The sequence below is a fragment of the Miniopterus natalensis genome, chromosome 4, assembly GCF_054644295.1.
Source record: "Miniopterus natalensis isolate mMinNat1 chromosome 4, mMinNat1.hap1, whole genome shotgun sequence".
Lineage (NCBI taxonomy): Eukaryota > Metazoa > Chordata > Mammalia > Chiroptera > Miniopteridae > Miniopterus > Miniopterus natalensis.
The window spans coordinates 74,139,654-74,165,449 of NC_142084.1; the positions used below are offsets into that span (position 1 = coordinate 74,139,654).

Here is a 25,796-nt window from a genome sequence, read left to right on the forward strand (position 1 = left end):
TTGGCCTCAGAAGCTTCTTTCCGACTGTACTTAGAATAAATCCGAACTGCTTGCTGTGGCCTGCAAGGCCCTGTGTGTGATCTGGCCCTGCCTGCCGCCCAGCCTCCTTCTGCACCTGTCTCCCAAGTCCCCTCCGCTCTAGCCACGATGGCCTCGTCACTTCCCAGCCATGCCGAGTTCCTTCCCTCCTCCAAACTTCTGCACGTTCCCTTTTGTCCGCATGAAATGCTCTTCCTCCCATCTATCTTATTTCTGGCTCTTCATTCTTCAGGTTTCAGTTTAAGTGTCATCTCCTCAGATAAAATTTTCTTGACCCCCCCTTTTCTAGGTAGGTCTCCCCTCTTTCCCCCATTACTGTCTATCTCTATATCCTGATGGAAATGTTAATTATATATTTGTCTCTTCACTTGACTATTGTCTATCTCCTCCATAAGACTAGAAGCTCCAAGGGGGCAGGACCATCGCTACTGTGTCCTCCAGTAAATAGCTAGTGTCAAGCACAGTGCCTGACACAATAAGTATTTGTTAAATAAATTGACATGGTAGTAATATGAGAATATTAAAAATCAGAGATCTAATTGGGAAGATAAAGTATTAAAGGAAAGCCACATACATGATCAGTGTCACGTGAAGGACACAGACAAGTTCGAGAAAGCATTAGTGGGAGGTGTGGCTAAGAAAGAGCTCAGGGCAAAACAGGCTTTGAATGAAGTATAAGTCTAGGTTCTATAGATGAAATGGTTGTGTCCCCATTCTGACATGTTGAAACCCCAGTCCCCAATGTGGTATCTGGAGGTGGAGCCTTTTGACAGGTCACAGTGGAGCCCCCATGATGGAACCAGTACCCTTATAATAAAGAGGAAGAAACACCGGATCTCTCTCCCTGCATGCACCCACCAAGAAAGGCCATGTGAAGAGGGCCCTCACCAAGGCACTCAGATCTTAGGCTTCCAGCCTCCAGGACTGTAAGAAAGAAATATGTGTTGTTTAAGACCCTGAGTCTCTGGTATTTTATTACAGCAGCCAAGCAGATTAAGACACTAGCCAGCCGAGAGCCCATGGCAATGACTGAAGCAGAGATGACCGAGGAGCCAGTGAGCAGAGCAAGATCAGGGGAGCCATCAGTGTGCCCCGCCCCTGTGCAAGCAAACACCACACAGGACAACTACAGGTGAGGCACAACCTGCCTCAGATCTGAGCAAACCTCACTGGCTTCTGTTCTGATTATTTCTGTGTAAGTGGCACCTCTCCAAATAGGTCAGTCCTCCTGCCACTAACCCAATGGAGTGGGTTCCCATGCAGAACTCCACAGGGGGTGCACCTCGTCTCTATGGGGCATGAGCTTTGTAGAGCCCAGATGTCCAGAGAGCAGCCTAGATGGTCGAGGTTAAAGGCACTTTCTGCCCAGCCATGCTGATATCCCTATGGTGGCCAGAGCAGGAAGATGCAGGAGCCAGATCTTGTAAACTAGATATCTAGGTTGCAGCTTCTCTGTTTATTTTCCCACGGGCTTTAGTGAAGAAATAGTCAACATTCCAGCCTTATCTCAACTTGCCACAGGAAATTCTAAGAGAAGTCCTTTGAGTACCCTTGGCCCAGAGTTCAAGGGTGAGCAGGGCCCCTACTGAGGGAGGCCAGCAGCAGGAGGCAGCATGGGATCCCCAAGGGAAAGATGGGTCTTGGGGTCTCCGGCAGGGCTGAGGATCCCACGGTCCCTCCCCGCATGCAGAGCATCCCTCCACCGGCAACCACGCTGGTTGGGATGTTCTCAGGAAGCGGTGGCTTCCTCACCTGTGGCACTCCGGGACACAGCTCTGGCCTGAGGGTGCATGGGGATGTTGGGCAAGGTTCACCTGTCCATGGCTCATCTCCCCCAAGAAGGGGCTGCTCTCCTATGCCACCAGAGTGACCCAGGGAAGGCCTGCTAGGTAGCAAAGTGGAAGTGGAATTTCAAGAGAACCTGAGTAGAAATACTATCATCTAGTCTGTTATGTGGCTCTTCCCATTGCAGGGGCAATAAACACTGTGTCCTGTCGGCCAGGACCTCTACCTACTTCATTCACTCTCCCATCCCAAACAGAAGGCATGGCACAGAGTGGATAACCAATAACAGTTGATAAAAGAATAAAGTAATGCCCCCAAGACCCTCATTCCTCTTGCAACAGCTAACCCACTGGCCCCAGGAACAATTGGCTGGCAAGGACCCTCTCCTTCCTAAGAAGTGAAGGCGTGGAAGCCCCACAGCCCACCTACCACTATGCAAATAATCATTTGCTGCTATTTAGAGATAACCTGCTAAAAACAGCAGCCAACAGGTTCCATAGAGAGTCCAAAAGAAGCTGAGGAACAGCCCCACCCAAGGAGCCAGGAATTAAACCCAGACCTGTCATCCACACTGCCTACAGACACCAGACACGCCCCAAGCTAGGCAAGAGGGGGCTTGCTGAAAGGATTCTCCCCTACTGCCTGCAGATAGCTTTGAGGGAAGGGACCCCAAGCCCTCTGCCTTCTCAGCAGTCCTCTGGGACAAGGACAGTGTCCACCACACGAAGGGGTCCAGGCAGCCAGGGTAGCCCCAGGCTGGAATCTATTTATACACATCCTCAGCACCCAGAGGTTAGCTGCAGCCCAGGATATGGCACAGGGCCAGAGCCGAGTTATTTATATCCTCTTGGCAGACCAAGAGGAGCAGGGCATTTCTGAGGGCCTCTTCCACACAAGGCCGAGGAGGGAACAGTTTACAGGACAACAGAACCCTCTTTCCCACAGCCCCCCAACCACAACACACACACACACACACACACACACGATCTGGACTTCCACACCCATCCTTGCAATGAGTGTCAACTGAGAGAGTAGAAATAAAACAAAACAAAAAAAGTAGGTCATAGCCCATTGGGGAGCTGAGGCGAGAGAATTTAGCCAAATCCCATGGATTCATTCCAAGAGATCCTCCGGGCTTTCCAGACTCCATATCAGAACTTTTTAAAGGAAAAGCCTCTTCTGGTCTTAAGTCCACAGTCCTGAAGGCTCATGGGCTGGGAACCAAACATGGGTGAAAGGCAGGGCACAGGCTCCCTGGCTGCGCCTTCAAGATCAGTCCTGTAAAGTCTACTTAAAGACACATTTCCCTCCATCACCACGGTCACTACCTTAGTCCAGACCAGTACGCTATCCTGGGACAAAAGCAGTATAGACCAGACCCCAGCTCTGAAATGCATGGGCTGTGTGACCTTAGGCAGGTCACTTTCTATCTCCGGTTCCTCATTTGGCATATAAAGATGGTAACAGTGCCTACCTCACATGTAGTCTCATTGCAAGGATTAAATGAGATAAGCCATAAAATAGACAGATGCCTGGTATATAGTAGGCACCCTCTTTCTGCACTGTAGTAAGCCCTGTTTCTCCCGCAGCTTCACCTCTGGCCTCCTCACCTCATAGCCCATACTCTATATGTGCCTACCACCTGTCCAGGTTCTCTCCTACCCTCCAGCCTTTGCATATGTTTTTCCAGCTGACTTAGTCCCTGACTTTCCCCCTCTCATTTCCCAAGGTTCAGCTCAAGACCCCTCCTCTGGACCCCCAGGCTGAGGAAGATGCCCCTCCCCTGTGCTCCCTCCTCAGGGTGCCCTCAGCCTTTGTCCCACTGCACTGGGACCACTGCTCTCCTGTCCTCCTTTCTGGGCTGGATGCTCCTTAGAGAGGATCGTGTTCACCTCTGCATGCCCAGGCCTTAGAACCTAGCACTGGGTGTGAGAGGGGCCCCAATAAATGCTTAGCAACAAACAGGAAAAGCAAGAGAATCATAAAGAGGCAAATTTCAACTCACTGTAACAACAAAAAAACCTAATAATTAGGCTACACTTAAACATATACTATTGGCCAGGCTCTGTGCTAAGCTCTGGACACACACTATGTAATCACAGTAACCCTGGGATATGGGTATTTTTATTCTGGTTTTACAGATAAAGGAATGGAGACTCGGGATATTTAAAAAACTTGCTCCAGTGACAGATAGTAAGTAGAAAAGTCTAGATTCATACCCAGAACTCTCAGACTCCAGACCCATGTTCTACCCCAGCACTTGATGGGCTCAGCTCTTGATGTGGGAAGACCTGCCTCTGCCTCCTGAGAGCCCTTTCCTGATGGCCACATTACCTCATGGGGAGATTGAGGGCTTCTATTAGAGGTAGGGCTGAATTAATGAAGACCTGTTCCTGGCTCTAGGGGTCTATAATTTAAATTATAAGCTCCTTGAGTTTTCATCTTGTTTTCCCCATGGTGCTTAGCATGAGGCTGGGCACAGGGAAGGCAAACAAGACCTATGCGGAGGGAGGGAGGGATGAAGGGGGGGAGTGGGGAGGGAGGGAGGGAGGGAGGACAGTTTATTCTGCACACGTCCAAGTCTTTGCTGAGCCCAGGATCATAATCCAGCAGCCAGGGGATGCCAGGAAGGGAGGGCTCCCACCTCTGACACCCTGCAGGACGGCGGCCAACATTCTTACCGGCACAGGTGGTCGGCTCGGCACACGCTGCGCAGGTCCAGGCAGTTGGGCTTCTCCCTGTCCTCGTAGGAGCAGCTGGGCAGGATGGTCTGCCGCCGGCGCTCGGCACACGCCTGGTCCTGGCAGGAGCAGAAGAGCATGCGGTAGGTGTACTCGCTGGGCACCCGGTCGAAGAACTGGCGCAGGGCCTTGTGGCACTTGCGGCGGTTGCAGCGCTCGGTGGGCGAGATCTCCCGGTTGCAGATGGAGATGTAGGAGGAGCGCAGCTTCTTGCAGTTCTCATTCAGGTTGCAGGCCTTGGCAGCATCCAGGCAGTGGTTGCTCTTGGCACTGACCGCCGGGTCTGCCCCAGTCCCTGGACAGGGAGGGCGAGAGAGGTCAGAGGCCTGCACAGGCATGGGGACAAAACCTCACCTGCTCTCTGGGGACACCTCCCAGCATTCTCTATGCTCTGCCTCAGCTTCCTCATCTGTGAAATGGGATCACCTAACCAGGCTTCCTCCATCAGGCTCAGCCCCCCCTTCTCTACCTGCACCTGCTCCTCAGGGCCCTCAGACCACCTCATGGCCTTAACTGTCATCAATAACTCCCAAATTTACATTCCCAATCAGACTTCCCCACTGAACCCCAGATTCATATGTCTACCTGCCTGCTTGCTAGTTCCACCTGGAAGATTGACACCCACATCCCAAACTTAACATGCCCCAAACCAAACCTCCTATGTTCCCCCAAGGCCGTGTCCACTCCCGGTCTTCTCCATCCCTCTGAAAACAGCCCCACCCTTCTAGAGCTCAGGCCGAAAATCTTGGTGTTTCCTTGACTCCTCTCTCATCACATACCATGTCAGAAAAATCTGGCAGTTCCACCTTCAAAATACATCCAGAATCCAACCACATATCACCACTGCTACCACCTTGCTCCAAGTCACCATGGCTGTGTGCTGGTAAGGGCCTCCTGCCCAGGCTCCCTGCTCTGTCCTTGAAATTGCCTCTCACCTCAAAACAATTTTCTCATCACAGGTAAAGCAAACCTTCTAGAACCTGAGGCAGAGAGATAAGGATCCCAGGCCCCAAAGCTTCCAGTGACTTCCCATCTCATTCAGAGACCTTAGCATGGCCTATGGGCCTCTACACCTGTGCTGTCCAATACTCGCCACGCGTGGCCATTGAGCTTGAAGTGTGGCTGGCCTACAATGAGATGTCCACACCAGATTTCGAGTACTTCATAAGAAAAAAGTGTAAAGCATTTCACTAACAACGTTTTACTTTGATCACATGTTGAAGTGATGATATTCTGGAGATATTGTGTTAAACAAATGTATTATAATTCATTTCACTTGTTTCTTTTTACTTTTTTAATGTGACTACTTGAAATTTTAGAATACATATGTGACATTATACAGGGTGAGGCAAAAGTAGGCTTACAGTTGTTCATATAAAAAATAATACAATAATAAATAAATAAGACTATATGAATAAGCACTGTGTTTTGCGTACTCACAACTATAAACCTACTTTTGCCCCACCCTGTATTCCTATTAGCCAGCAGTGCTCTATACGATCTTATCTCCTACTCCTTCCCCTGCTCACTCCATCCATTCCAGCCACACTGGTCTCCTTGGTTTTCTTGGAACATGCCCTGACCTCAGGGCCTTTGCACTTGCTGCTTTCTCTTCCTGGAAAGCTCTCCCCTATCCCCATGACCACACAGCTCCATTCCTCACTTCTTTAAGGTCTGTGCTCAAATGCTACTTTATCTGTATGTCCTTCCTGACCGCCCTATACATAACAAGTCATTCCCTTTACCCCTACTCCGATCTGTTTCCCCTTACTGACTTATTTGTTTGTATCAAATATAAGCTCCATGAAGGCAGGGGCTTTGTCAGTTGTGCTCACTGTGCTGTATCAATATGTCCCAGCTCCTGATGCATGGTGGGTGCTGAGTAAGCATTTGATGAGTGAAAAAATAAATGTACTTAGAACAGTATCTACTTCATAATAAGTGCTCAAAGAGTGTTGGTGAATATTATTAAGGAAGACAAGCTGACAGAAAGCAAGATCACGTCTGATCAAGTATCAATGTGGAGCCCAGCCCAGAAGTGCTCAGAAGTTAAAGTCGGGGTCAATCAACGAAGACCAAGCCATCACCCCAATAGCGTACCTCACCAGCAACAGCCCTACAAAGGCAGAAAGAGCAAACTCCCTCTCTCCTTGTAAAAACAAAAAGAGAAATAAGGCAGGCAGGGAATCAAGCTTTGTTTTCCTGCTCCTTCAATTAATAAATCTTTATTGAGGGCCTACTATATACCGGCACTTCCCCAGAGACGCAGCTAGGGACAAAGGAACAGGCCATGCAGAGAAGTCAGGGTGCTGTGGGAGCAGAGCAGGGAGCATCCTGCCCAGACCAGGGTCAGAGAAGCAGTGACATCCTTGTTGACACCTACAGGACGAGTCAGAGGAAGAAAAGAGAGTGGAAAGGGGTCCCAGATGGAGGGCACTAACAGCAGCAGAGGAGGTGACAGCACTCAGGGCGCCTGGAGGTGGAGACCAAAGGAAGGAAGCGGCAGAGATGACTCTGGAGGCTGAGCAGTGGCTTTCTGGTCACAGTGGGGCGCGTGGCCCCCCTGGCAGCTCCCTGAGCTGCTGCCAAACCACTCTGCCCCCCGCCCGTCAGGAACCCGAGGACGCCTGTCTACACGAGGCCATTCTGGAGGGATGGCCCCTAGGGAGGGTTCTCCCCGACCCGCCAGGTGGCTCTTTCCCGTTCAGTGCACCTGTCGGGATGCTGGCAGGAGGGAAGAGGGAAGCAGCCTGGGCCGAGGTGAAGGACAGAAAGAGACCCCAGACGGGCAGGGCGACAACCACAAACGGAACAGCAGCTAATTTAGGCCCACGGCTACTTTTAGGTTCCCCAGGTGCTTCGTTCCCGCTCCTCTCAGCATGTTTCTGAGCTAATGCCGGTGTAATTATAGCCTCAGTGCCTTCCATTTGGAGCTTGAATAGTGAAAGCTTTTGCTACGGGCTGGCAGATGTAAACCCCTGGGCCAAAACTTGGTAAATTTCCTAGAAAAAAAACAAAAGAAACAAAAAACTGTGGCAATAGTAACAGTAATTGCCTAGTTACCAGGAAGATGTCCCTTCTGATCCTCCCAGAGTGGGTGCAGGGGGTGAGTGGGCCCATTAACAGGACCCGCACTCCACGTGGGGAAAGGCCCCGGGAGCTGGCCTTGGCTCTGGCTAGCCTTGGCTCTGGGAGGCATGTGCCAGGGGCGGGCAGGTCGACCCGACAGCCCCTTCCCAGCCCATCACTGCCTCTCCATCCACACTAAGGTGCCCTCCCTCAGGCCCAGAAGGCTTTATTTTCCTCTTCAAGAGGCCCCACTGGGGAGCAAGGGGGAGGGACTGGATTCCAAACACCAGCCTTGCCCAGTGTGGGCCCCAGCCCCCTAAACAAAAATGTCCAAAAAGCAGGATGGAGGCGCCTGCTAGCACCACCACCCCCAACACACACACACACACACACACACACACACACACACACACACACTCCCACACCCCACACCCTGTGCCTGAACAGAGAGATGAGACCACACAGGAAACTGCCAGGGACTCAGCAGCTACAAATTCATCCCAGGCCTGGGCAGACCCACCCTCAGACTCCTTCCCACTCCTACCCACGTGGGTTTCCCAGGCCTGCTGACAGGAGCCAGATGGACAGACTCAGCCAAGGAGTAAATGGTAACAGCTGCCCCAGGAGAGTGAGGCGGGATTTAACCAAGCCTGGCACTTTCCAAAACCTACCAGCTCATGTCCCTGGGGACACATTCTGGCTTCTTCATCCCCTCTCTTACCCTCCTTTGGTGAGGGCAGGGTGGGGCAGGGGGGCAGACAACCATGATAGAGGGGCTACCTCACCCCAGCAAGCCTCGCCCACCTCCCCTCTTCCCTCCCGGGGTGCTGCCCTGAGCCAATGACCATCTGTCCCTAGAACTTCAAACTGAATATCCAAGATTTTTGTTTGACACACATAGAGTTTCTGTCTCCCAGGTAACGCATATATCACTTCGGCCATGTTTCCAGTATCACCTATACTAACATATAATTATCTTCTTCTTTAAATCCCTTACTTCTTAAATTAAATGAAATGTTTAAATTTCTTCAGTCAACTCACTTTTTAAATTTTTCAGTACCCACCTAGATTTGTCCTAAATGATAAGATCTACGCTAGTTCTGGATTTTTCTAATATGTGTTCCAACGCACTGCCATTAAAACACAAATATTTATTCTCATGCTTGTAGCCCATTCCAGCAGCAGTGCGTGTGCACTAGAAGGGAAGTGACCAATTTAAGGTTGAGGCTCTTAAACTTTGGTGCACTGTGACGTGCTAGAACTGCCTCTTACGCACGGATGTCCAGGCCCCACCCAGCCCCACTGTATCGGGAGCTCCATGGCTGGCGCCCTTGAGTCTGGATTTCCCAAGCTCCCCACAATTCTGAGGCTGCCCTCCAAAGCTGGAGAACCAGGGACTTAGAGGAGAGGCTGAGCTGCCCATGGCCTGCTCCCCTAACATGCACACACCCTGCCCAGCTCACAATTTCCCAAATCACCCTCTGAAAAAGGCAGTTTGTGGCCTGTGTGGTCACCAGAGCATGCCCCTCGGAGCGACCTAGAGGGTCATCAAGGTAGACCCACCCTCAATCTGATGAATGGCAAACTCGCTGAAAATCAATTCCAAAAAAAAAATCAATTACTTTTTAATATCATTTTACATTTTGTCAAATTTTAACCACTGTCAGAATTCTTTCTTTAATTCTTCAAAAAGCATATTCATCTTATTTTGTGTTTTTAGCAGTTAAAATTTCATTATTTCACATTTGAAGGGACTTCTTCAGCCACTTTTGAGGGCTCGATGTTCTTTTAAATATAGTTTGGGTGGGTTATTTTTTTAATATTTAGGATTTTTACCATTTTCACAGCAATCCATACAGTGGTATATCAGCTTTAATTTTGTATTCAAAACCAACATTGAGGCATTTCATATTGATGTAATACTAACTCCTTCATCTGCATTTTTTATTTGTGAATGGACGTAGCACTGGAGGCACCAATCATAAACTACATTTTGTTTACTGATAATGAATATACTTTTCTTGCCATAAGAAGTACATATCAATCATGACCCTTAGATCTCAAAACCTCAATATACCTTAAAATAGTGCTATGAAAACCATTTGCAAAAGTCTCCAGAAGCCATGAAAACCATTCAATGTGAATTTCTGAAAGCTTTTAAAATAACAAAAGAAACAAGTTTTGGTAAATCAATAAGTTTGGTAAATTGGTGATCTGGTCATTTAAATACGGAGTTTAAAAGCAATGACAACTGGACAGCTCATGTGACGTGCTTTGGGTCCCATCCCTCCTCCTTCTCAAGGGCATCACTCCTGAAATTACCCCTTTTCTCTTGGCCCTTCAACTTCTCCCTCTCCAATGGATCACTCCCAATAGCGTCCCACAAGCTGCCTCATTGCCCAACTCAGGACACACCAAAAAAAAGCAAGGCCCTCCTGTGACCCCACATCCTCCTGTTTCACTGTCCCCTTCACAGAGAAATTCCAAAGAGCCATCTATAGTTGCTATTTTTACCTTCTCACCGCACCTCTTCTCCTCCATCCCACACAGATCAAGCTTCCAATCCACCACCCCACTACGGGGGGATACTCCAGTCACGGTCATCCGTGACCTCCATGGTGCCGAATCCAATGGTCACTTCTCTAAACTTCTCCTACTTGACTTCTGGGGCTACGCTGGCACAGCTGACCACCTCCTCTGTCTGGAGACCTGAGCTTCTCTTGGCCCACCCTACCCCGGCACCCCTGACTTGGCTTCCCCTTCCTCACTGGCCCTAGTCTTGGCCTCCTTTGAGGGACAGCCCCAGCCTCCCTCTCTCTGTCACACTCTCTGGATGACCTGATGGTTCTGTGGTTCTACACACCATCTATATGCTAATGACTCTCAGTCTACACATCAACCTGACCTCTCCTCAGAACTCTAGGCTTACAGCCAACTGCCTACTTGGCATTTCCAGCTAGAGGTCCAACTAGCATCTCAACTCTAACGTGGCCAAAAGAGAACTGTGGATTTCTGCTCACCCCCAACCTGTTCCTTCTCTCATCTTCTCCACCCTGCTACAGGGCAGGACCACTGCTGCTCAAGCCTAAATTATCAGAGTTATCCTTAACTCCCACCCACCTCCTCTCAACTCTGCCCCACAACAGACCCCAGATCTGAGCATCCGCTCCATCTCTCCTGCTGTCCTGGAATGTGGCCACCGGGACAGCCTTTAACTGTTCTCTCACTTCCGATCTTGCCACAGCTGGGTCCTTCCCGGGAAGACTTTGGCATTCCCAGTCTACAGGAGCACCAGTCACCTCTGTCTCCTCATATGAAGTTATTTCTCTCCTTAGCATGTATCACTATGTTACATCTGTGTTGTTGTTCATTTGTTGGCTTGTTTTCTGCTTTTCTCTGTCTCAGGCTAATCAAATCTAAGCTCCATGAGAGCAACAGACTCCTCTGTCTTGTTCACGGACATATCCTCAGCACCTAGGTCAGCATATGGCATGCAAGGGACGCTCAGTGAAAATCTGGGGACACAGTCACACACACACTGCTTCTACAGAGAGGGGCACCTGAGATGCAGAGCCAGTTACATAACCTCAGACTCAGGAAGCCCCTAAATACACACACAGAGGTTCAGTGCACTCATTCTTTTTGCTGATCAGGTGCAGATGGCCTTCCGATCTTCTAACACCCCTCCGTATTCATCCCGACCACCACTCCCAGAGCTGCCCTAGAGGTAAGAAAGGGGCCGAGGCAGCGGCCAGTCCCATGAAGGAGGGGTCGTATCTCCCTTCAATGCTTTCCTACTCACTTCCTCTCCAACCTGCCCCCTTCCTTCCCTATCCACATGCAGAGGGGGCCACTACCAAACACCCTTAACTACCCTCACACACAACCACACACGCACACACCACTCCACACACATACCATCACACACACACACCACTCCACACACATACTACCCCAAAATACACATCACCCACGTAAACACACCACCCCCATACACACACCATCTGCTACATCACACACATACACACATCACCCCACATACAGACACAACACACCCCCCACACACACGCCATTCCATAACACATGCAAAACCACACACACCACCACGCACCACACCCCAACACACATCACTCCCCCCACACACACACTAGCAAAGCATGTACCAAGCACACTTACACTCCCCAACTACACACTACATACACATACACACACTCTGACCTCTCTCAGATTCATTCCTTGCTATGCCCACCCCTGGGGTTAAGTTGACAGATATGGTGGGAGGGGCCATTCCCAGAGCTGTTATTTAAACCCTGCTCCTATCCAGATAAATAAGGTGAATATAGTTCATGGCTAAGCCAGGAGCATGCTCTGGGGACAGACCCTGCAGAGCCATGTCAGGAGCTACTAAGAGCAGGAAGACCCAGCTCAGAACACCGCACGCCCACCACTGGACTGTCTGTCTTATGTACCCACAGGGAAGCAAGCAAGCAGGTGCCCTAGAAGGTGTTATTTAAAGGGTACTGAAAAATACCTTCACCCAAACAACCTCACACCAACGAAGACACCTGAAATTCTACGGTTAAAAGGCCTTGTCTGGGGCTAAATTTTATTCTCTTTTTCTCACAGCAATGTCTTCCTTATACACAAAGGCAATCAGACATGAACTTACCAATGCCTGCCCACACCTTAGTGGGAGCAGATTCTTCTAGGCACTGACAGGAGCCTGAGCTCCCTGCCATTGATGGGAGACGGGAACATGACATTAAGGGGGAATGCAGACTTCTCCGGTTCCCCCAGGCCCCTTGGAGCCCCATGATGGGGAAGCTGGCCTCCTCCCACTCGGTCCCAACTGCCGATCAGTAGGACAAGAGTCCTGGTCCCCTGGCCCTATCTACCCAGACACCTCACTCTCCCCGCCCCCAGTCCTCTCTCCCACCCACACCCTCTCCTTGGCCATCAGATGACATCTCCTCTCTCAAAAGGGGAGGTATAAGAGGTGACGGAGCTGCAGCTAAAGCCCAATTTTCGTTGACACTCAGAGTCTCTGACAGCTGTAAGAAGAAGAATGTGATTTTGAAATTTAAATAACACGCTTGTGCATTCAGCTCAGGGAGACAACCTGAGGATAAGCAGTTTATCGCCGGAGCCACCATGCAGGGGGGCAGGGAGAGAGGCTGCCTGTTCCCTCACTTCCTCTCCTGCCCTCCATCCCTAACCCCCACCCCTCCCCACAGGACTGCCTCAGAAAGGGATCCCCCAGGGGCACCAGCCAGCCTACAGAACCTGGAACGCTCTCACAGGTCTGCTCAGCAACCCAAGGGCAGGAGGGGCTCGGGCTCAAAGACTCAGATACCTCCTCAGTAGAGCCAGGGAAGGGAGGGGCCCCCTAGGCATACAGCAGAGCTGAGCCAGACCGGCCTTCCTCACCCACCCCCTGCTAGGGCCACTAAGCGGACCTTAATGAGAGATTGAAGCCCTCCCCCACCCAAGGGCAGCTCAGCTTCTCCCCAGTGACCCTTAGTGCTCTAGGGAAGCAGTCACACTGAGCTCTGTCCTCTGGGTAAGTCCTGGGCAGGAGCCCCCAGGGAGGAGATCCCTGAGGCCAATATCCCATCTGCCACAAGTGTCCTATGAGCCCACAAGGTTCAGAGATGTGTGGTTCCTTCCACACCCTAAGCTTGGCCAGGCCTCCAAGTCATGGTGCTGCCAGGGGCATCATTCCCAGATCCCACTCCTTCCTCTTCCAAGACTTTCCCGATTTCCCCGCCAATCGCAGCCTCCCCTGGACTCCTGGGGCACCATCTTGTCTACACCACCACCAATAATAAAGCACCTAGTGAGTGTATCAGTGGGGGTCAGGACAAGGGTCTGATTTCATTTTAAAGCTCTGTCGTATGCGGACACCCTGAGAACTCAACATTTACTGAACAAGATGTGGACCTCCAGACTCAGCTCAACCCCACCTCTGCCATCGGCACTACAAGCACCTGGCCAGGATCCCCGCTCTACTCCTGTGATGCAGCACACAGGATGCCTCAGACTTGCTTGGGCCCCCTTACCACCTTTCCTGTGCAGCCTAACGCCTCACACTAAACCATGCTCCCCCACCAGCCCCCGACAACATCACCACGGCCAGTGGTCCTGCGCTCCAGCGCCGTGTGAGGAGCTGGGCACGTGTCATTGCCGATCCTTGCAGGGCAGGCCAAACTGCTCCATTTTACAGATGAGAAAATGAAATGCAGGGGGGTTGTGACCCACCATGTTATCACCCATCTGGTAGGGCGAGGCCAGGATCCAAAACTAGGACCAGCGGGCCTCAGAGTCCACACCTACCCACTTTCCAGGATCCTCCAGGGAGTTATATTAGGGCACAGCACTGACAGAGACCGACACCCACAATCCCACACGTCGCCAACAGGCAAGAGCGAGCACCGTGATGAAGGACAAAGTGCTATGGCACCAAGGGCAGGGTGGTGTTCACCCCTCAGGGGCCATCTGCAGGGCTTCTTGACAGGGTAGGACTCCCTCATGTCCTGAGCCCCCAAAAAGGGGACCACCAGAGCCTCCATCAAGAACATCTCTGGGCCTCTCCTGGCCCCATCCAAGCAAGATGGCCCACTCCAGAGGCCTGCTGTCCAACTGAAGCAGCTACCGCCCATCTCTTCTTCCTCCAACCCAGAAAAGCGCCTGAGCCCAGCCTCTCGCCAACTTCCATGTGTCCCCACCCAGTCACAGTAGAGCAACAAAGGCCATAGCAGCTCAGCAGGAGCCCTGGGGTCCTACCGCCTCCTGAAAATCTCCCAATCGCCTCCCACTCCAGCCCCCGCCCAGCACTCTTGCAGGCGGGAGGCAGCCTCACATCACCAAAGACATGTGTTTCCCACATACTAAGTTCAAGGCTGGCCCTGCCACAGCCTGCCATTCTCCCTGGAAGAAATCACTCTGCAGGCAGTTTTAACAGCTACGCATTTCGATGCAATGTGCCAGGCACTCGCCAAGCACCTCCCTGCAGTATCTCATTTGGTCCTCACAAACCCTGGCAGGTAGGGTTTTTCTATCGGTCCATGTTGTGCAAGGGGAAACTGGGGCTTAGACGTGAGACACCTGCGGAGATAGACACTGGCAGGGGCAGAACCAGGATTTGACCTCAGTCTACGTCTGTACCTTCTCTCTGGGCCTCAGTTTCCTTTTCTGTCAGAGGGAGGGCGGGTCTAGATGATCTCTAAGTTCCCTTTCAGCTACAGAAAAGACAAGTTTGCATAAACATGCTCCATGCCCAAGCATCTGGCGATGCTCTCCTGGAACGCTGCAGGCCCTGGAGGCCCCGCCCCTCACCAAGGATGCCCAGGCAGCCCGGCCGCAGCCATCTGCCTGTCACTGGGACGAAAGCCACTGCCTGGCCTGCCCGCCCCATTAGTCCTCACCTGGAAGGCCTCCCCCCAGGTGGACAGGGCATCTCTGCTCCCCTCACTTTCCACATTGCCCCTCAGTGACCTCTCTCTGCCTGGACAGTCTCTTCTTTCCCTAAGAAGCCCTTCTGTCCTCTCTTATTACAGCCTCTCCAGCCTCCCCAGACCAAACTAGATAAGCCCAGCTGGGATCCAGTATTCACAAGGTCACAGATGCTGGGGGACAGAGAGAGAGACTCCCAACTTTAGCTCCTCCGCCCCTGCATCCGCTCTAGAAGGCACCTGACTCAACTGAATGTCCTCGGCAAAGAGAGGGTGACTCTCCTTCTCCCTGTGTCCATTCTCGTGAATCCTCCTTATCAACCCTATTAGCAGGTGTCACACTCCCATTTGACAAACATATGCACTAGAGCTCCAAAAGGCCACAGTGAGGCCAAGATCACACAGCCTTAAGTGGACGAGTCAGGATTCAAACCCAACTCTCTGTGGCTCAAGGCCCACACACTCTTCCCACGCGCCAGGTACAACTGGAGCACTACATACTCCACTTCATGGTTTCAAGGGCAGTTTGAATTGTTAGAAATAGAACCTTGTTTCTTCTCCATGAAATCTCCTTTCCCACCTACAAGGCTAGGGCAGGACACTGGATGCCTCCAACATTACTCATCCTGGTTCAGGGTGGAGCCAGACTGCTCTCCTCCTGGCCTTGAACTTAGGACTAACTGGACACCAAGAATCCCAGAGCCAGTCACTGACCCCGGAGCACGTGTCTGAACTGGGCAGAGAGGAGGGGAGGGCTCATCCTTCCCCCAGGGCCTCTGGTGTCAGGGAGTGTTGGGGAGTCCTAACAGCTTTCTTTGCCAACAGAAGCCCCGTGGGACTTTCCAAGAACCCCACCAGAAAGAGAAGGGGAGAGATAAAGAGCACACACATTCCAGGACACCCTGCACCAGGGCCCTGAATTCTCAGACAGTAAAGAGAAAACAGCAACTGAGCCCCACAGATACAGCAGCACCCTTCTCTGAGTCCCTGAGGCCCCAGCTGGGGGCAGTGGGGCCGAGAGGAGGGCCACCAACACTGGGGGTAGCACACAGCCAAATATAGGTGTGTGGAAGTGGGAGGAGCTCCACCCAGCCCTATAGGCATCGTGCAAGATCTTGGGTCACCCAGGCCAGGCCTTCCCACTAGCGAGCTACGGGCGGGTAACTCGTGTGGCCAGATACTGACCCCTCAGCTGGCAGGGGCTTGTAATCGCTGAGCCCCAAGCTGCTCTGCTCATCCAAATATGCCAACAATACTGCCATTATCTGGCACAGTGACAGGGAAAGGTTGGGGAGCACTGCTCTACATTCACATCTCCTTTCTTCAGAAAAAAAATGCAAGGTCTGGAGCAGGGAGTGACCTGCCCAATTCCTTCAGCTGATTTGTGGCAGAGAATGCCCTGGAACCTGGGCCTCCCAGCTCCCCAACCAGCCTTGTCTCTGCTGAGCCTGCCATGGCCCACTTGGTTTCTTGGTGGCCAGCCCAGGGCCTCCTCACCCATCTATGCACCCAAGACAGACCACCTCTGTCTCCCCACACAGAGTCTCCCATGAACCAACTTGAGGGCTGCTGTGGGTGGAGCAGAGTCAACAGGGGTGATAAGAAGGGAACTGTCCCAGATCCCGAAGCCTTGCCTTCACTGTGGGCCGCGGTCCCCAGAGCCCAGCATCCAGGGCAGCAGGTGAAGGATGCTGATTTAGTGAGTCGCAGACCCAGTAATTTCCTCATTTGTCTTGTCAACATCCTTGTTCCACAGTGTCAAGTCCATTATGTAAAGATTTTCTGCTAAGAAGATACTTAATGTGAGCCCAGGAAGCAGCAGGGGCCTGACTAAAATGAGGACTTCTGACCTTCAACCTTCAGGGAGTAATCCAAAGCGACTTTTTTACTGGACTTAAACCCAGTGGCTCCCACCCATGCAGCAGTACTCAGCTGGTACCTGAGCTACTAGCAGGGTGGGAAATGGATACATCAGAGCCAGGGGGCATCCCCCCCATAGCATCCACATGCCAATGATATGCTCCACCTGCATCTGTGCCTCCAAGCAGTCTCAGAGGAGTGGTCCAAGGTGGATTTCTGCCCAAAATGAATCAGGAAATGTGAGAATCAGAATGTGTATGCTAGGAGGGACCTCAGCCAGCCCCTCACCCAGTGCAGTGCTGTCGGATGGGCAAGGAGTTATCACAGTGCCTACATGCAGAGCCACCTGACATCTCTGCTATTACCCCGGGGGAGGGTGGGGTGGGCTTTAATGGTGAGAGCCCAGGGCAGAGAGCTCAACACAGACCATCTTTGAAGCATCCATTCCATTCACCACCACCACCAGAGCCCAAGGGCATGTCCACATGGTCACCCTTTGGTCAATGCCTCCCTTCTCACTAGTGTCCAGGGTTTCTCTCACCAGGCACATGGGTATTGTCCCATCTCAATCCCTGAAACATGCATTCTCAACAAGAGAGGATGGTGTCACCCTCAAGGGAATAAAAATTGGTTCTTGGTTTGGCAAAAAAAATAGGTATTACAATGGTTTGTGGCCCTCCAAAACTCAACTCTATCTCACAAAATTTTATTTCTTGGCATTTGCTAAGTTGTGTGCCCCTCAAATTGCTGTAAGCCCCAATGTGACTATATTTGGAGAGAGGGATTTTAGGAGGTAATTAAGGTTAAATGAGGTTATAAGGGTGGGGTTCTAATCTGATAGGACTGTGACCTTATAAGAAGAGATGGATCTCTCTCTTTCTCCCCCTCGGCCCCCACCAACTCTCCTGTCCCACCCCACCCTGTGAGGGCACCGTGAGAAGGTGGCCATCTGCAAGTCAGAGACAGAGCTCTCACCAGAAACCAAACCTGCCGAACCTTGATCTTGAACTTCCAGCCTCCAGAACCGTAAGATACTACATTTATATTGTTTAAGCCTCTTGGTCTATGCTATTTTTGTTACGGCAGCCCAAGCAGACTAAGATAGTATTTCCCTAGTTACAGAAAATTACATTTTCTCTGTAGGGAATAATAATGGGGGAAAAAGTTTGAGCAACAGTGTCCTAGAGAATTCTTCATCTGAAAGGGCGTGGGGGCTCACTCGTGTCATTCCTGTCTCAACTGGCAGCCACCGTGCCCCCAGGCAACATCTGGAGACATTTGGGGTTGTCACACCTTGTGGAGGGGATGCTACTGGCATCTAGTGGGCAGAGGCCAGGGACACTGCTAAGCATCCTAAATGCACAGGGTGGATGGTTCCTCCCACAAGACTTACCCAGGCCAAAATATCAGTCATGGTGCTGTTGAGAAACCCTGTCTTAGAGCAAAAGAAACTCTGGAAGGTTCCAAATACTGCCAAGAAACTATCTGTAAGCCTGGGGCGCTGCACACAGGAATCCCAGGGAACAAGCCCACCCTGCCACCTTTAAGCACCAGTGGTGACTGGAGGAAGCGCTCACCTCCAGCTCCCATAGAGCAAGTCCAAGACCGTGAGCCACCTTCCAGTGCCCAAGCGGGGCAGCCAGCCCTGGACCCGCTGAGCCCCCAAGTGGCAGAAGAAACAAGGCCAAGAAGAAAGAACCCAAAAACTCATCTGTCTTCTACACGTGGACCACGGCAAGCAAAGCTGGAGTTCAACCTGGGCCTTCTCCCTCCCTGGGGCAGGCAGGGCGGGAGTGGCTGAGGCTCGGGGCCCCCCTTCAGTGGGGTGCTCAGGGAAGAGGGAAACCCACAGCAGAATGGGTAGCAGTGACACGAATGCCAGCCACCACACCCAGCAGCACGCTGAGCCTTATCAACCACTGGCTCATTTAGGCCTCACAACAATGCTCCAGGTAGGCATGCTCCCCATTGCACAGCTGAGGAAACTGAGACACAAAGAGCTTGAACAACTGGAACAGAAGAGCTGGGGAACTAGAAAGACGGACCTATCGGGGCAAGACAGGTGACAGGAGATAAAAGTGACATCAGGTTTCAGATGTCTCATTTATATATGAGGATATGACGCTCAGAGATGTTAAGGGGTTTGCTGGTGCTAAAGGCCAGGATTCCTGAGCCAGGCCCAGGGCTCCATCCGCCACACTGGGACCAGAGGAAAACTGGCGAGGCCCCAGCACAAGGCCACTTACCTGAGAAGATTGAAGCAAGCCTGAAGATGTCGGAGAGGCGGGAGGTCACTGGCTCGTAAGGGGAGGCCTCGTAAAACTCCTCACCTGGAAAAGAGAACGTCATCAGGCACAGGCGCCCTCTGAAAGTGCAGGGGCAGGTTACCAGTGAAATGTTGGATGTGCCCCATGGACGAGTTATTTCCTCCAGCTAGAGGAGACGGTCTCCCAGAGCAGGTCGGGCTGCCTAATAACTCTCCCTCGTGACCTGGCATGACCTGCCTGCCCTCTTCTAAGGACTTCCAAATGCTTCTGGAAAGAAGGCACAGGGAAGGTGGAACCACGATAGCCTGTGGAAGGCCAGGTCCCATCATTCAGTACAGTGTCCTCATTTCAAAGACAGGGCCTGGAGCTGGACCAGAGAGGCGAAGCAACCTGCCTGAGATCACACAGCGCCTCATGGCAGCACTACAGCTGGACTCTGGTATCCCAGCCCTCACACCAGCCCTCTACCATCACACCAAGCTGACTCTACCCAGACCACACGAGGGGATAGAAAGTCCTCTTTGCTTCCCATCGTGACACGGGAAGAATCTGGCTGGAGGGTCAAAGGTCTGCTGAACGGAGGCCTGACTCCCAGCTCCTGTCCACCTGACCCCCTCCTATACTCCCTACCTATCTGCCCCACCACCTGCTGGCTTCTCAGACCTTTGGATGTATCAGAGGCTCAGCAAAAGGAAAAGCAAAGGAGTGACAGGAGGTAAATGGCACAGGGCTGCCCCAGGCACCCCCTACCATCTCATTAGCCTCTGCCAACACCTTGCAGGAAAGAAAATATCCTCTTGAGATGTTACCATGAGAAGAAATCAATGAATAATCAGTCAGGCTGTTCGTACAGCCTCACACAGAGATCTCCCACCTACCCAGGGCCCAGGGCTATGAACGGGCACTTCCTGCCTAAGGGGACCCTGTGTGGGCAGCACCCATGGGGACCACCTCTAGGAAGGTGCCAGCAACCCAGACCTGGGAATCCCCTGTGAGGGGCTCGGTCAGCCAGCCTATGAGGTCACCCAGAGGCTAGGACTAGAGGTGTAACCAGCCCCTGCTGGTGCACAGAGCAAGGTCACGGATATGCTATACTGGCAGCCGCCAGAAAAGGGTACAGACCCCAGACAACACGGGAAGTGCATCCCCCTAGAGAAATGGCCCCACCCTTCACTCCACCTTATAGGAGAGCCCCTCATGCCCTGTAACACCCAGCACACAGCCCTATGCACAGTGGGTGGTCAACTGATATCTGCCTTTTGACCTGAGCATAATGTTACTCGTCCCTTCAGGCCCGTCTCCATCCCCACCCCTCTCTGGGGCCTGTGTGATCTGTGTCCTCCACTCTACCCACCAGCCCTAGAGAAACTCCCAGTGGGAGGGTTGTCAGCTGGTGCTAGTTGTTGAGGCCAAATAACGTAAGAGCTTAGGAAGTATTTTTGTAATAAGAATGGTCTTATACTGTGCTTTCCGTGCCAGCCCTACTAAAAGTGCTTTAGATGTACTAACTCATTTAATCCTCTTAGATTTATCTATGAGGTAGGCATCATCAATCTCCCTATTTTACTGATAAGGAACCATGACACAGAGATGCTAAGTAACTTGCCCAAGGCCACACAGCTGGTAAGTGGCAAAGCCAGGCTTCAAACCCAGGCAGCCGGTGACAGGGTCTGAGTACTTAATCGTTATGAATGCTATCTCCAAAAATAAAGTGTTATTGAAACCAAACTGTTCTTAAACAAGTACTGCTGTGGTGTAAATCTAAACAGGATCAGGCTCCCGCCAGCTGGACTACTTGCCCAGAGCAGGGCCTGCCCTTCACTACTGCATCAGATGCTCTGCACCTGGGTACAGGTCAGCCAGTACAATTGGCTGAGGGTCTCTGGGGGAAAACAGCCTCTCCCAGGACTGGCTGGGAGGAGTCCATCCTACTTACGTCCACAGAATTCACCTGTGGAAACCCGAGGCCTGGCTACTCGGGCATCCTCAGCAGCGAGACTGAATGAAGCTAAATCCGGACATCAGGTTGCTGGGCCATGATCTGGGAGAACTCGCGGGAGAGGCCTCTGCTTTTCACATCTGAAGGACCAGGGTGACCCTGAACTTCACTGTCACCTTTGAAAAGGGCAAGAAGCCTGATCTCAAGTCCAACAGCAACAGTTCCACCCTGTAAATACCAGCAATGATGGTGGTGGTAATGAAGGAAGGCAAAGACGGGCCCAAGGTCACAAGACCTCCCCCAGGGCAGTGTAAAGGGGTTAGATAAGGCATCAGGGGCCTGGGCCTCCTCTAGCTTGCTGTGTGCCCTGGGATACCACCCTTCCTCCCTGCACATCAGCTTCCCCACCAAAATGGGCATAGGGCTGAATATCCCTAGGTCCCTGCAGTTGGAACTCTAGATCAGTAGAGGTGACATTCCTGCCACCACAGTTCTTTCCACTAGCTGAGGGTCTCAGCCTCAGGCAGAAGGAGAGATGGGACCAAGTCTCCAGGGGACTCACACCCACCAGCAGGGGCCAAAGAGAAGACAAGAACCGAAGTCCAGACCTACACAGGTCTCTCCTCTCCCAATCCTCCCACCCACCCCAGGGACCAAGCCAGGTTATTGGATGTTATTAGGAGGAGGGAGGAAATGCTCAGGGGACCACTTCCCCCACGCCGTGAATAATTAACTGTCAGGTAGATCCTCTTACTCACAGAAACATTACCTGCTATTAAAAGGCCTCGAGACTTCCACTGGTTAGCTCTCAGCAGAAACTACCTCTGGCCCCCAAGAGCCAGGAGGAGGGGATTGTGGAACCCTGGGGGTGGGCTGGAGGGGGTCAGGGTTCTGAGGAATGAGGAAAGTGCGGGGTCTTCTTTTCTAGAGTGGGCCCAGGGGAAGGCTCTCTCAGCCTATACACTGGCTGGCCAGCATAAGGACCAACCGGCTTTTTTACACTGTCACTCTCTGAAGCACACAGTATGTGCTTAACAGATGCTTGTTGAATAAATAAACCAACAACAGCTCAAGATTTGGAACCGAGCAGTCTCAGGACCTGAAAGACCACACAGGGCGTTCCGCAACATGAACACACAGTATGTTTACTGTCATCCTTCAAATACCTCATTCCCCAGCTCCAATCAGAAGGTCCTCCAGAGGGCCCCTCATGTGGAAAGGTTCTCAGGTAGCCCACCTGGCTCTTCTGGCTGGCAGTTCTCTGTCCCCTCCCCCATGCACTCTGCAGCACGCCCACCCCGACCTGCTGCCCGGTCTCCCTTGGGTTGAAATGGAAGGCTGCTGGAGAAAAAACAAGAAACTGAAGGACCCAGCTCACTGAATCGGGGACCTTAGCCTTCTGTGCACTAGTCAGCCTGGGGCACAGACAGCTCCTGTCTCACAGAGAACACGCTGCGTGGGCCCCTGTCTTTGCTCACTTCTAGAACTCGAGGTTGCCAGAAATGGGAGGAGTGACCACATTCATGAGGAATCACTCCATTATTAGTGGTGGTAGTGCTATTAATAATTGTATGCACAGCTTATTCCTATATTTGGGGCAGAGCTGAACTATCTTGGCCACTGGTCAGGAAGCCCTCGCTATCCAGCCTCCACACCTAATCTGTTTCCTCCCTCCTTCCAGCACCTGGAGGAGGGGTTGCTCCTCTGAACTAAGGCTAACCCCCCCCCCACCCAGGGCCCTGAACCACCCTCCCCTCTCCCAGGCACTGTTCACAGAGCACCCCTCTCTCCTTCACCTCAGCCTCTCCATCACTACTGTCCTGCCTTAGAATTTAAACTGCCCAACCTTCTCTCAACTTAAAAATAAATGTTCTTACTTCTCCATTTGCCTGGGACTCCTGCCTCGCCTTCTCCTGTGACCGCTTCACACAGTCATGGGTCCTTCTGTCCCTGGTTTACTTCGTGTCCCTTCACCCCTGCTCCAGCTTTTTCCCCCTCCCACCACCGTGCCTTCTCCCCTCTTCAGCTACCCTCCTAGATCAGGAGGCTACATCTTCTGGGCTCTTGTTTCCCCCAGCCGGGAGGGATAGAGAGCTGGCCAGTTCACTCCATTACCAAGTCCTGCCCCTGAATCTGTGGCCCCCACACACCCCTCACCACCACCACCATCCCTGCCAGGCTTACCTTCGGTCAGCCCCAGGTGGATGCTCCAGTAGATCTGCAGGCACTGCAGCTCCTTCTTCATGCCCCGCTTGCAGCGACAGTCATACAGCGGGCTCTCCTGCAGGACCTCCAGGGCTGCCTGGCACTCCTTGTTGGCCAGCATGGTGTTGCGGTCCCGGCCAGCCAGGCACTGCCGAAGCGTGCGGTAGCGGGAGCTGCAGTTGGATTCGGCGGCACACAGCTCATTGGCCCGGACACAGTCCACTGGGGGGCGCCAGCCGTGCAGCTCGGGGCCCTGCAGGGAGGAAGGGCTGGCCAAAGAGCGGAGGGTCTCGTCTGGGTGGTGGGGAGGGAAGACAAGCATGAGTGAGGGCCACCAGAGTCTCCCACACAAGATGCAGGGCTGAGGGTCCGGCCCCTCTGGAAATTCACACCCATTTACTCCAAAGGCCACTCAATGCCACCTCCCCAACAGAGCAGGTCAGAGGAAGGGCTACTTGTCCCAAAACACCAACATTCCTCTTCAAACCCCAAGAACTCAAGCTGCCATTCTGCCCTGGCTTTATCAGATTCTCTTCTGGTTCCACCCTGTCACCCCTCAGCACTGGACCCAGCCAGAAGGCCCTTGAGAGCAAGACCACAGACTGTTGAAGATGCCAGGAGGCCAAAGAAGAATGCGACAGCCTCGGCAGATAGCTGGAGGCTGCAGGGGGGGTCACATTCATACCCCCCAGGCCTCCTATCAGTTTCAGTTCCAGCCAAAGGTCCACCAAAGCACAAGTTACACTGAGTAAGCAGAAGAAAGTAATTTAACTTTCATAGCCTGTTAAGACCTTAGATACCACAGAGTCCAGCCCCTAGATTTTACCCTGAGGAAACTGAGGCCCAAAGAAGGGAGATGACAACTGAAGGTCACACACAGGCTGAAAAGGCTTCTCAGACCCATAGCCTATTCATTATGAGTTCTGTAATTGAAAAATAAAAAACATTTTTTAAAAGATGGGGGGGGAGACCGAAAGACAAGCCTGACAGTGTGGTCTGAGGTGTGCCCAGAGGAAGGAGCTACACCCTTCTGGCCCAGCCCTTCCACACGCCCAGTCCAACTTCATAGCAGCCAAAAGCTGAAATGGTGCCTTCCCAGGACAATCTACACCCCACCCCTCCAAAGAAATGCTCTAAGCAAAACACTTCCTCTCTCTTTTTCTCTCTTCTAGCTCTTTTTCTCTTTACTCTCTTCCCAACCTCCTCTAACACTCTCTCCCCCTGTCTCTCTCCTTTCTTTTCTTCCTTCCAAAAGCCAAGTAATAAGTCAATTGCAAAAGGGGAGGCATGTCCCTCCTAGACCCCCATCTCACACATGGAGCCCAACTTCTCCAAAAGTAAACATGCAGGAAGCTAATGTCCCCCTTCTATCCACAGCCCCAGAGGGTCCAAGCCCACAGTCCTCGGAAGAGAGGGTGTCAGGGAAGAAGATTCAGAGGTGAAGGGCAGGGAGAGCCCACCTGGTCCTTTCAAAATCAAGTTCCCAGAATGGTTTCATCTATCATAGACATCCTGCTGGTCTCCCTGTCCTCTCCAAGCCCCTCACTCCAGATCCTGCCCCAGAAAAAGCCCATAACATGGCCCACAGCCAAGACTGCCTTTTCCAAGGCCCAAGGAGTGATCTGGGAGTCTTCCTCTACTCAATCTGGCCACAAAACATAATATGATCTTAGGCCAGAAGTCTCCTCCTCAATATCCAGAAGAATCCCCCCATGTCTACCCAGAACTGCCAGGTCTCCCTCCTTCCCCCCAGGAGGCCCTGCTCAGGGGGCAGCTACCACAGGGAGACAGCGACACCTAGAGGCAGAGCACTGCACGGACAGCCGGTTCCTCCTAAAAGCAGCAGAAGGGAAAGGAACCCTCTCCTAGAGGGACCAGGCCTACAAAGAGGAGCAGAGGGTGGGCCTGAAGTGGACAAGGCCTCTGGGGCAAGAGCCATGGACATTTCCTTTGCCCACTAACCATACTTCTGCCTCAGGACAGGAAGAGCTGAAGGCTGAGACAGACCAGAGAAGAAACCAGCATGGAGTGTCAGTATGGACAGTGGGGCATCTGCTTTATTTCCCGGATTCAGCAAATTCCTAGGTCCCTGAGCAGGATTCTGTGCATCTGGGCCACCCAGGAGCAGCTGAGCTGACCTAGCCTCACTTGCACCTGCTACCCTCACCTAGCCAGCCAGCCAGCCAGCTGGAGCCTTAAGACCAACCCAGCCCTTGGCCTTCCACTGACTTTGATCATCAATCGAGTGTCCCAGCAGGTTTCTCCCCTCCCGCCTTGACTGTATCTGAAGTGGACTGAGGAAGGGGCACCCTCAGCAGGCTTGCTGACCAGGACACTGGCCCAGAGGATTGGGGCAATAAGGACACTTACCCTGCCTGCCCTACAGGTGCAGTCTAGAGTCCCAGGGATGATCCTTACAGAATCCTGACTCCTGTGCCAA

The 25,796-nt window shown here is 52.2% G+C and overlaps 1 protein-coding gene across 1 annotated transcript in view; it reads right to left on the bottom strand.

The window, feature by feature from the left end:
- GFRA2 (GDNF family receptor alpha 2) overlaps positions 1-25,796 on the bottom strand; it is a 73,943-nt gene that overhangs the window by 44,931 nt on the left and 3,216 nt on the right. The window contains exons 2-4 of the mRNA XM_016210882.2: positions 23,336-23,650; positions 19,192-19,275; positions 4,506-4,860 (exon numbers count right to left, since the gene is read on the bottom strand). Of these exons, the coding sequence (XP_016066368.2) occupies positions 4,506-4,860; positions 19,192-19,275; positions 23,336-23,650 (754 nt within the window). The remainder of the gene's footprint in view (positions 1-4,505; positions 4,861-19,191; positions 19,276-23,335; positions 23,651-25,796) is intronic.